The sequence below is a fragment of the Typopeltis vanoorti genome, chromosome 16, assembly GCF_054136105.1.
Source record: "Typopeltis vanoorti isolate ZY-2024b chromosome 16, IOZ_Tvanoo_1.0, whole genome shotgun sequence".
In the NCBI taxonomy this organism is placed as follows: domain Eukaryota; kingdom Metazoa; phylum Arthropoda; class Arachnida; order Uropygi; family Thelyphonidae; genus Typopeltis; species Typopeltis vanoorti.
The window spans coordinates 36,114,076-36,126,977 of NC_143564.1; the positions used below are offsets into that span (position 1 = coordinate 36,114,076).

Consider the following 12,902-nt stretch of genomic DNA (forward strand, 5'->3'; position numbering starts at 1 on the left):
TTTGCAATTCTTCCATCCATGGAACTGCCCCTAAGCTAATTTATAAGATTATTATAGTTGCCTGCCTCATAATTTCACAAATTCCTTTCTTCTTAAATCTTCTACATGCCTATTTAGTCTCCAAATTAATACTCCATGGTCACCCTTTCCAACTGAGATGCAAGATTGACATCTCAGTTACAACCAGCCCTTGTAATGCAAGGACCAAATCCAAAACTATCCTCATGTTCCCTCTCCTCCACATTATATAAATTTCATTTCCTTACTACTCCATCTGTATCAACCACTGTTTCCTGGCCTGTATGTATTCTATACGTGTGCATTCTTAACATAATGAATTTAATTTTTTTTTTTTTTATGGCTTGGAATAACTATTTTGTAAGTTGCTGAGAATTCAAATACATAAATATTTTACACTAAAATATTAATGAAAAATTGAAACATTCAGTTTCTAAAATTGCACTGAGCAATGTCGAATGTGATGTAGTCAAGTGAGCACCTACTTGATCCGCAAAACATGCAACACACACAAGTATGAATCTGCAGGGCAGATAGTCATCTAGGAAGTTTATGAACATCTTCATTTAAGATGTCAGTTTTCAAATTAGCTACAACAAAGTGAAAAAACACTTCTCAAAGAATATGCTCATGGCATAATTGAATTATTAATTTAATGCAAATTAATTCTAGAACAAAATTGATACTTTCAAATATTTAGATTGTTATGAGATGATTATGAACCTAAAAGGATAGAAAATTTAATTCCACCTATAATTAAAATAATCTACATTTCACAAACTTACCAGACACTTAACTCCAGGTGCAAATTCAGGTATCACCCATTGATCATATCTCAGTTGTTCTAGAAAACAAAAATTGCTTGATAAACAGGATGCTTGTTCAAATATTTATTAAGAACATTTTATTTATTAAGTGCCCTCCACATACTACTACTACTCTGACTTCATCTCCAGACATGACCTGGCAGCATAATTATGCACCAGTTGATAGGGAAACCTGACTCATTACTGACAGGTTTGGGCCAGTGCACTAACTGGCAGCTGGCCCATGGCACTACCATTTTACCTGATGTACCCTTGAAATGGAGTTTATGGATCTCCAATATTATTACCAAAGACCCTATTGAGTCAAAGACTCATCTAGGAGGTCCTAATATTTGTCATGGCCTCTAAGAACATCACTCATATTTCATGGAGAAGAGAACGGAAAGGAACAGAAACTGGAATCACTACTCTGGAGACCAAACATGGCATTTGCTATTTCAGACCTCCAATAAGCTGGGTGGTAGTATTTCACCAGGCAATGAACATCTACCACCTAATGCATAACTGGCATTTCCTCTAAGAAGGTATCACTTTATAGTGAGAGTACTTGCTGGTTTCAAAACCCCCTTTTTGTGGAAAAAGGCCACACTGCCAAAAGGTGGGTTTGACTTAAAAGAGGCTGTATATTGTGCATCCCTGTCCATTAGTGGTCCTGTTACTAATTCTTCCTTGCATCTTCACTTTGTATTGACATAACTCCTTTTCTATCATCACTTCACCTTCCTTTTTACCCTTTAAACAAAAAATATCCCTTTTGATCTCTATTTCTGTCATAATGTCATCTTCATCCATGTCTCACTTATTCCTCCAACCTTTTGGATGAACCAACTCAATAAATCCAATCATTTCCCTTGTTTATATTCCTAGAATTTGTATAGAAACATAATAGCTCATTTATGGATATATAACAAATTTCATTGATAGCATTTATTAGATGTGACTTCTGCATGCCTTCTTTAATTACTTATACCAGAACCTTCTTCAAATCCATCTGTTCTACTACATCCTAGACAATCCAATTTTCTTATCTACACACATTCACTTCCTTTGAGCATCCACCTGTCTCATGCTGTGTTCCTTATTTGTCTTGCACAAATCTCATTTCCTACAATCGTGCTACCTACTTCTCCATTAATAAGCACTACAAATATATGTCCATTTTAATGACCTATTAATACCAACTCAACCTGGTTATATCTTTGAGCATGTGGATAACTTGAACCATCTAGGAGTCAACATTAATAGTTACAATGATTAACAGATTTATATTACGGGATAAGGACATCAGGCATCAGAAAATAGTGAAAATGAGATAAACCAGTGAATAAGATAAGATGTATATTATATATGCAATGCATTAAGCACTTGCATGACAAAATGTATTAATAAATAGATATCTACACCAGGTATTAACAAGCAGCTATAAGGAGCAATAAATAAAGTATATGTAACAAATAGGGTATCTATAGGTTGGAAGTTTTCCCACTTGGTTATACTACAAATTAAAGATTCCAAGAAATTATATTCTTGGTTTAATCCTTTATCCAAGTGTAAGCAAATAAAGTTTGTGATTGAAGTAACTTCAGGACTGGACAACTCGTATATAGAGGCTAATGACTTCAGATCACGTGCTTAGTATCCCATAATGCAAAGCACTTACAATAATACGAATCCTTACCGACATGTATAATGCTATGGGAAGGGTCACTACCTAGACCGGTTTCGGCCTTTATTGAAGTGAAAAAGTAAACGGGTGCAAGAGAGCATGATAGTATTAGAAGAAAAAAAGACAGATAGTAAGAGAGAAAAGGCCTCAGCTCTTTTATATCATATAGCCAAAGGCTACCAGTTATCCCTTTATCAATCTCATATAGATGAATGACCAAAAGACCAATTGAAACTAAAGTGCAAAGATGACTGATACTCAGGTGGTTAGCTTGTATAAGTTAACTGGCTAGAATAGCTCACCAGTCATCCCTGCAATTGACTATAAGACCACACTGAATTAAGAGGTTGGAACTATTTAAAAACCTCTCATAGCAAGAATACAGAATTCTATCTCCTCCTGATGAATATTGTATAATGTAGGTGGTCTACACCATCTAGTCAAAAATTTGATATCTCCTAAAATACTTTTCTTAAATGTGAAATGTTTTTGTTAAATACAAAAATCGTCTGACTAAACAAAATTTCCACAATACAATATTATTAAGCATTTGGATGTCATATTGCTGGTTTTCAAACCCATGTTTCTTTCTAACCTTCCATAAACAGTACTCTAATTCATTAATTATAAAAATCTTCTCTTCCCATTGATAACAAATGGTGGGTACTGAAAAAAAATAAAAATAAAATAACCTGTTTTGTTATAAGTAATGTAATGCCCAACACATTACATAATCTGTTCCAAATACGAAGGGCAAGAGAGAAGCTGTAAAATTTATGTTCAACTGTTTCTAATCGGTAATAGATTGAGTCTCCAATGTTGAAGTACCTCCATTTGATGGTATTGAATAGAAGGTGGCCATATGCATTTCTCCAAGCAAGATTCATCCTGTTAGGATATCCTTGGAACTTCAGTAAGTTATGAAACAGTGTTGTCTTCAGTACCCAACTGAAGTTTGCAGCAAAAGAGATTAGATTTCTTTATACCAAATTTTATACTTTTTTAAATAGAAAGGATGTCAATGCCAGAGTGTTGTAGCAGTCTTAGAGTTAAGCATGAATTGTTATAGTATTCAGAACAATCTCAGCTTTTGGACCTTTATAATCATTTATTCCAAACAGCGGAACATGAAAACCCAGGTAGTTCCATAAAAGGTCTGGAATATTTTATGGATTTTTGAAGCAGTATTGCTTAACTAGCAGAATTTTAAGATTGGAAGCCCAAATCCTCAATACTTCTTTGATAGTTGAAATTCCTTTAACTTCTTGATATCAGATGGGGAAAAAAAAAAAAATTGCACAGGCTTACTATATAATTGCTATTATTCAGCTTCTGTGATGTCTAATATTTATTATTACGTATAACTCAGCAGAGAAGATTATGGTTTTGAGTACTAGCTTTAGAAGAAAAGGAAGGTAGCCCTATTTTCCCCATCTTCTAAGGTTTCAAAGTTTTGTATATAAGTCCTTGAACTGGTAGTACTGGGTAAGTGGAAAAGGGAATTCAAAGTGTAATGAAGGGTTCTCTCTTAGGGTTAGTCCAGTGTTTCTCAAAGTTTTCTGGATCATGCACCGTGTCAGTGAATGAGCCGTGCTGAAGAAAGCGATTTTTTTAATCGGTGAATAGTCCATTTTTTTTACGTTTTTGAATGCTAAATTGTTTCTCTGGAATAAGAGTGTATTATAGTGGTTGTTTTTTGAAGTTAGTGCTGTCACGATATTGTGTATTTTGTTTACCGAGAAGACGGGGAAGATGCATAACGGTGGAAGACAAGACGAAGCTAAGTTTTCATTACTGTATTTAGTTTTATTTCATTTTATTCAGTGTACTTAATGTTTTGTTTTGCTTGTAATTGTTTATACTTTTATTTATTTATACTCCCTAATACTTATTTAGAGTTTATTTTTGACACTATTTTGAATAACGATTACGCTAGTAGTTCCTCGGCAGTAACGAATGATGGTGGATACAGCTGCAGTCGCAAATGGCGTATCGCCAAGTCCTCCACCATTTCAAAACTCTATTATAAGCAATATAATAAGGAAGTATGTGGCATACAGTACTTGCGGCATGTATGCGTCTCAGGAATTGGTTATCTGGTTTGTGAGAAAGGAGGGGTGCATGCATGTTTAAAGTGCAGGCAGTGGGAGGAAATAAATGCAGCAGATATCTCAATAACCAACCTTGTTGCTCCAGGAATGGGAAATGAATACAGGAAGATGAGAAGTGTGATAGGAGAGAATGAAGAAAAAAAATGTGAATGAGAAAATAATAGTTGATAGTGTAGAAGGCATGAGTGACTGAAAGTTTAGGAGATTGTTTTGTTTGGGAGAGTGAATTTCGATTTAGAGTGACTGACCTGCAGAGGGAGATAGAAGAGCTGAAAGAGGAGGTGAAATGTCTTGGAAGAAGTATGAAAGATGAGATTAGGAGAATGGAAGATATAAATGCAAGACAAATCGGAGTAGGAGGGAGAGAGAGAGAGGTATGGGAGTGCTAGAAGAGGAGAAAACGGAAACAATAGAAGACATGGAATGAGAGGGAGAGAGAGAGAGGTATGGGAGTGCTAGAAGAGGAGAGAATGGAAACAGTAGGAGAGAGGGAATGAGAGAGAGAGAGAGAGAGAGGTATGGGAGTGCTAGAAGAGGAGAGAATGGAAACAGTAGGAGAGAGGGAATGAGAGAGAGAGAGAGAGAGGTATGGGAGTGCTAGAAGAGGAGAAAATGGAAACAGTAGGAGAGAGGGAATGAGAGAGAGAGAGAGAGAGAGGTATGGGAGTGCTAGAAGAGGAGAAAATGGAAACAGTAGGAGAGAGGGAATGAGAGAGAGAGAGAGAGAGGTATGGGAGTGCTAGAAGAGGAGAAAATGGAAACAGTAGGAGAGAGGGAATGAGAGAGAGGTATGGGAGTGCTAGAAGAGGAGAAAATGGAAACAGTAGGAGAGAGGGAATGAGAGAGAGAGAGAGAGAGGTATGGGAGTGCTAGAAGAGGAGAAAATGGAAACAGTAGGAGAGAGGGAATGAGAGAGAGAGAGAGAGAGGTATGGGAGTGCTAGAAGAGGAGAAAATGGAAACAGTAGGAGAGAGGGAATGAGAGAGAGAGAGAGAGAGAGGTATGGGAGTGCTAGAAGAGGAGAAAATGGAAACAGTAGGAGAGAGGGAATGAGAGAGAGAGAGAGAGAGAGGTATGGGAGTGCTAGAAGAGGAGAAAATGGAAACAGTAGGAGAGAGGGAATGAGAGAGAGAGGTATGGGAGTGCTAGAAGAGGAGAAAATGGAAACAGTAGGAGAGAGGGAATGAGAGAGAGAGAGAGGTATGGGAGTGCTAGAAGAGGAGAAAATGGAAACAGTAGGAGAGAGGGAATGAGAGAGAGAGAGAGAGAGAGAGGTATGGGAGTGCTAGAAGAGGAGAAAATGGAAACAGTAGGAGAGAGGGAATGAGAGAGAGGTATGGGAGTGCTAGAAGAGGAGAAAATGGAAACAGTAGGAGAGAGGGAATGAGAGAGAGGTATGGGAGTGCTAGAAGAGGAGAAAATGGAAACAGTAGGAGAGAGGGAATGAGAGAGAGAGAGAGAGAGAGGTATGGGAGTGCTAGAAGAGGAGAAAATGGAAACAGTAGGAGAGAGGGAATGGTAAGAGATAATGTATGGGGACTCAATGAGCCGTGGTGTTCAAGAAAGGATGTGTAAGGAGTGTTTGCCAGGAGGAACAATAGAAAGGGTGGGTTTGGCAGTTAAGAGAGTTGAAAGGGTGGACGAGATGATTGTGATGGTGGGAACAAATGACTTGAGTGGTGGTGTAAATAGGGCAGTGAGAGATATGAGATTCTTGCTTGAGGTGGTACAAAAGTAGACACAGAGAGGAAAGATAGTGTGTATGTTGCCTAGGTATGATAATGATGAATTGAGCAGAAGAGCAGTAATATTGAATGATATAATAGCTAAAATGTGTGACAAGAGAGGACTGGAATATGTGGATGCTTGGAGTGCATTTGAGGACAGAGAGGAATTGTATGCAAAAGACTGCTTTCATTTGAATGAGGAAGGACGTAGGCATCTGGAGAGATTGCCATTCTGAAAAAGTCAGTGTGTCCCAGGGAGGTAACAGGAGTTGTCTCTTGTGGGAATGGGTACTTGGGAGAAGGGGGATGACATTAGGTAGCACTCAGTCCAGTGGAGTCTAGAGGGGATAATGCTGGGTATAGAAACAACAGCATTTACATGCTATATTCTAATGCATGGAGCATCCAGAATAAGGGAGAGGAATCGGTGGCACAGATAGCATCAGCCTAGCCAAACATTATTGAGATCACTGAGACGTGGTTGACAGAAGAGGATATAATAACAGGAATAGAAGTCGCTGGGTACAGCTTTTTTTTGGCAGGATAGGAAGGGAAAGATTGGTAGTGGAGTACTGCTTATGATAAGTGACGACCTATATCCTCTAAGAGTGGAGACTTTGGAAGGCAGTGACACTAATGATTTTGAAAGCATATCGTGTGAGGTAGAGGTGGGCAAGACAGGATATTTAGTGGGGGGTTGCTACAGACCCAGGAGTACAGAGGGTGGGGACCAGGAAATGTTTAGACAGTTGAATTTGGCAAGTGCAAGAAGAATGATTGTCATGGGAGATTTTAACTATAGTAGTATAAACTGGGGAGAAGAAGATGCATGTAGCAATATGGGAATGGAATTTATTATTATTATTACAGGCGACTCCAGGGAGTCCTTAGACTCATCGAGGGAGACCCTAAACATGTCCACACAACTATGACATTCTCACAGTAACTATCATACCTTGCCTTGAACTCACTCGCCATCATAGCACCCACAACAGACTCTGGCAGCTTATTCCACTCATTTATCATTCTAAAAGTAAAGAACCCAGCTCTAACACCCTTGCTAACCACACTCTTGCCCAGCTTCCATAAAGTTTACGGGTGGTTTAAGCGATTTCAAAGTGGTCGTAAGATGCTTGAGGACGACGAAAAGCAGATCCGTCATAAAACTGGACTGAGCAAAGTTAACATCCAAAAAGTGCACGATTTCATCATCAAAGAAAACCGAAATCATCTGTGAGATTGATTAAAGATAAATTTGGGATTCCAAAATCAACTGTGCACAACATTTTGACCGAGAGTTTGGGCCTTCGTAAACTGAATTTGTGATTTGTTCCCCACAATTTGACTGACGACCAAAAATGTATTGAATTGAACACTGCAAGGACCTCATTAAAACCACTCGTAAGGACTCTAACTTCCTTGAAACGATCGTTACTGGTGATGACCCTTGGTGTTTGAGTATGAGGCTGAAATAAAGTGCCAGAGTGCTGAGTGGAGACCACCAGAAGAGGGGCATTCGAAAAAAAGTTGCTTAGAGAAGTCAAAAGTAAAAGACAATGCTGATTTGTTTGTATGATTTAAGGGCATTATCCAAAAAGAATTCGTTCCGCCTGGCCAAACGGTCAATGGCGAGCTTTATCTCGAAATTTTGAAGCGATTGACGAGAATTCGTTGCGTACGGCATGAATATCGTGATGCAGGCAGTTGGCCACTTTTGTACGGTAATGCACCACCTCATCGTTCGAACATTGTCAGACAGTTTTTGAGCAAAAACCAAGTTTGTGTTGGATCACTCGCTGTATTCACCTGATTTAGCACTCTTGAGGGACAAATGTCTTAGGCAACATGTAATAAAGGGAACAAGAGGTTCAAGAGTTTTGGATTTGGTTATAGCATCAGAGGAGTTGATAATAACTGAGATGACATCTCTCCCACCAGTTGCAGAGAGTGACCATATGGTTTTGACTTGGAAAATGAATAGACATGCAGGAGTATCAAAGAGATGGGAACGTATGTGGAATTAAAAGGCAGGTGATTATAGTAGTCTAAGACATCAACTAGGGGAAGTTTCATGGAAGGAGGAATTGGAAGGCTGGGATATCATTAGTGCATAGGAAATTATGAAAGAATATTTGTTAGCAGCAATGGTAAGTTGTATACCACGAGTGAATGAGAGGATACAATTTGGAGTAAAATGGATGACAAACAATATTAAACATAATTTGTATGCAAAAAAGAGGCTATGGAAGAGATAAGGAGACAGGTGAAGAGAAGATGCATGAAGAGTATAAGACACATGCCAGAAGAGTGACTAGTATTGTAAGGAAGAAGAAACTGGAATATGAGAGGAGATTAGCCCTAAGATCCAAAAAAAATCCTAGGGAATTTTTTTTAGATATGTGGCTAGTAGGAGGAGAAATAACTGTGGAAGAATGATACTGTGCAATAAAAATGAAAATAGAATGACTGACGCAGAGGACATAGTAGAATTATTCCATGAACACTTTATTGGAGTAATTCATCCTAGAGGAGTCAGTTTTAATGCTAGCATGATAGGGCAGGTTTGAGGTTTAGAGGTACAGGAGGAGAGTTTGTTTCAAATACTGAGTACTCTGGATGTCAATAAAGCTGTGGGACTAGATGGCATTTCACCACGAGTTTGAGAGAATGTGCTAGGGAACTGACAGAGCCTTTGACCTGGCTTTTCAATGAAAGTCTAGCTGCAAGAAAGGTGCCGATGGAATGGAAGGAAGGAAATATTGTGCCATTGCATAATGGCGGTAGCAGACTCGAGGTGTCTAATTATAGACCAGTTTGTGTGTCATCAATAGTTAGTAAGATCTTGGAGAAAGTAGTGAAGCACAGTCTACAGCATTGGGCAGATGAGGGTAATGTTATCTGTGAGAGTCAACATGGATTTGTGAAGGGGCACTCTTGTTTTAGATATGCTAGCCTTTTATGATAATGAGCATTAGATGAGGGAAAGGCATATACTTCCATTTTCTTAGACTTAGCAAAGGCATTTGACAGGGTGCCACATGATAAGCTGATATTTAAATTGCAGCAGATGGGTCTGGATGTCAGATTGGTCAACTGGATTCAGGATTGGCTGTCTGATAGGTATCAGAGAGTTGTGCATGGTGGGGCAGTTTCAAGAAAGCAGAGGGTTACAAGTGGGGTCCCAGGCTCAGTGCTGGGACCTATATTGTTTAACCTTTATATCAATGACATTGTCAGTGGATTGCAAGGGGATATTCAGTTGTTTGCAGATGATGCAAAGCTGGGAAGGATTATTAGTAATAGTGCAGAGCATTTGAATAAGCTAGATAGATGGGCAAATGAATGGGGGTTTCTGTTTAATGCAGCAAAATGTAAGGTCTTGAGGTTTGGGAAACATCAATGGGACACTGCATGGGAGGAGTTATACTGGAGGAAGTAGGGGAGACAAGAGATCTGGGGTTGATTGATAGAAACCTGAAATTTAGGGAACATATTGCAAAGTTGGTGAAGGTAACACAAAGGATTGCTGCAATAATGAGAAGGACACTGACTTGCAGAGATGAAACAATTATCATTCTGTTGTATAAGACCCTGATCAGACCACACTTGGATCATTATTCTCAGATTTGGCCCCCAGGATTTGAAGGGGATGAATTAACTGTACAAAGGCAGATAACAAAGATGGTTTCAGGAATGTACAATGATAGTTATGAGGATCGGCTGAGGGAATGTGGACTGCAGAGTTTGGTGGATAGAAGGAGAGGTGATACGATAGACTTTTAAACTGTTGAGAGGTGGTTACAGGGTTGATACTGGGGATTTCTTTCGCCTGGTTGAACTGCTGGGAGGAGCGATGACCATCCCTGGAAGTTAAAGGAAACTGAGCAAGAGGGTGAGGAGTGGTTTCTTTGTATGTAGGTTGGCTGAACTATGGAATGCACTGCCTGATGGAGTGGTGAGAATGAGAATGGCCAATGAGTTCAAGGAGTGGTATGATAGTTGCGTTTCTTAGGGGTACCTCCCCTCGATGAGTTTTGATGGACTGTTTCCACGATGAGTCTCGACTCCATGGAGGCCTGAGTAATAATAAAATCTTGAAATCAAAATACTGGACTGTATGAACGAAAGCATAATGAGTTACTATGAAATCTGTTGTTTCAAAGATCAAACGTTTATAAGAATGAAAATTGAATGGATTGATCATGTTCGGAAAGCAACTGACCAGTTAACGCCACAACCAGCCAGCACGTCTATAAATGTCCAGCAAGATCTGGATACAATTCTATAACATCTATTCAATAGCATGGATAACAAATGCAATTAGGTCTCATTATTTCATCCACCATGGCCGGTATAGAGAGAGAGAGAGGTTAAACTAGTACTTACAAATGAAATTTGCAAGAGAAGACTCTGAACAAGATGGATAGATGTAATGAAAGAGTTGAGAGAGCTAGATGAACAACTTACACCAATGTAGCTTATGATAGACCAATAAGAATACCTAGTGATTGCAGCATTAGACTTAAATGGTCCATTAAGCTGAGAGAAAAATAACAGACAACTGTTAAGGGAACAAAGGTTGATTTGCCTCAAGTATAGACTAGGAAAAAGTTGAGGTTCGAAATTCTCTGGTTGCAATTCTGATGGTTTGGCAGTGAACAGAATCTAGTTATTATTATTACCCAAGACCTCATGGAGTCAAAGACTAATCTGGGAGGTCCTTTTATAACACACACATCTTATCATATTGCGTCTTAAACACTCAAACTCCTTGCAGACACCACACTCTCAGGCAAGGCATTCCAATCATTCACAACTCTGCACAAAAAAACTTGCTTCTCACTCCCCTACTCACACCCTCTCTACACAGTTTCCAGGGATGACCTCTGGTTCTTCCTGTTTCAATCTAGTTATTATATTTTTTCTGGTTGACACAGACTTGGGACAAATAATTACATTTCAACCTTATAATAGCATGATACAGACAGATCAAAGAACATATGTCTCCATCCCAAGAAGAGGAAGAGAGGGTTAGGATGCTCATTGATTCATAACATTTGTCTCATAATTGAGAAGTATAAGGGAGGAAACAATTTGCTATCAAATATGAGTCCCAAGAACTTGATTTCTGGTGCAATTAGGATTAATGTTTACCCAATTCTGAGTTCTGCTTCAGGATTAAAATCATGTTAGTAGCAAAAGTGCACACAAAATATCGTTTTCTGTGAAAATCCAAACCCATTTTCAAGTGCCCATTTTGACAAATGATCAATGGCTTGCTATAGTTGTCTTTCTATAACCCTCATTGTATATGAATCACAGAAGATGGAAGATCATCCAGAGAGGGCATTACTCACTGCTGGAGGAAGCTGTACTGGTTTCAAGTTAACCTTGATTGCAAGAAACATGACACTTCAAACTGAAGTTGGTGGGACTCCCTCCTCTTGAGTCAGGTGAGAAGTTCCCACTTGGAAGATTTAGTTAGATAAAAAAAAGTGCTTAAAAAAGAGGGAGATTTCCTATAAGACGAAGACTGTGAAAGTCTCAATATTCCAAATCTTGAAGCAGCATTGTATGCTTTTTTAATGTTTAAGAAACCAATATTAGATTTGTTAGCATTTTAGAAAGGTAGCTCTTTCATTTCTTCTTTAGCAAACTGAATGGCCCAGTGTATTCTCTGCTTTGCATTTTGGACAAGGAACTCAGGTGAGGTGGACAGAACATTTTGCTGACAATTAATAAAATATTTGAGTGCTGGCAATTGATGTTACGTTACAAACTCTGCAACCATTATGTTCTAGGATGGAGGGTTAGTGGTTGGTGTATTTGCCTTTTATGTTCTGGATTTTTTTTTTTTTTTCTTCTTAAGCTTCATTGTAGTTGGTGGATCTTGTTATGAGATGTACATTGGAACATGTTTCTTGGTCAGGCTCTAGCACATTTTGAAGCAATTAGGCTCATTGTGGGATATCTGCAGAAAATACTATAAGCTTTCTTCTAGGGTTCTTTGGCCACTGCGAACATCTAATCAGAGTGAAATTCCAAAGCCTACCATGGCTTTTGGAATTTCACTCTGATTAGATGTTTCAGAATTTGCAGTTGTGGCAACTATTGTAGAAAAAAAAAAGACAAAAAAAAACTGCCACGTGATTCACTACATTGCTGATGGAAAAGCTGGCAGCCACATAATCCAATTCTGCTAACGATGAAAATGTGGTCTGGGCAGCTTGCTCACTTCACTGTCATTATCCATAGCATGCCTGCCCTTGCAGAAAGATGGATATCATGGGGAAGTAACCACTCCCAAATAAGTTCACACCAGTTTCCTAGAGTAGAAAAAGAGAAGTTAGGCAGATAGTTAAATCAATGCCAGTTGATTTAGGATAGCAGATGGAAAGTGTTGGACTTTTTCAAGGCAGTTAAGGGATATTATGGAAAAAGTTCAAAGACACTGAACCTTGCTCTAGAGACAGACAGTCTCTAGAGCAAGGTTTCAGGGACCAAGTTAAAAATGAAGTACAAAAAACAAATGAATAAAAATAGAAAAGTCTAG

At 38.7% G+C, this 12,902-nt stretch overlaps 1 protein-coding gene across 1 annotated transcript in view; it reads right to left on the reverse strand.

The window, feature by feature from the left end:
* LOC150097950 (uncharacterized) overlaps window positions 1-12,902 on the reverse strand; it is a 357,533-nt gene that overhangs the window by 218,843 nt on the left and 125,788 nt on the right. Inside the window, exon 10 of the mRNA XM_090406633.1 lies at window positions 804-862. Within this exon, the coding sequence (XP_090262759.1) occupies window positions 804-862 (59 nt within the window). The remainder of the gene's footprint in view (window positions 1-803; window positions 863-12,902) is intronic.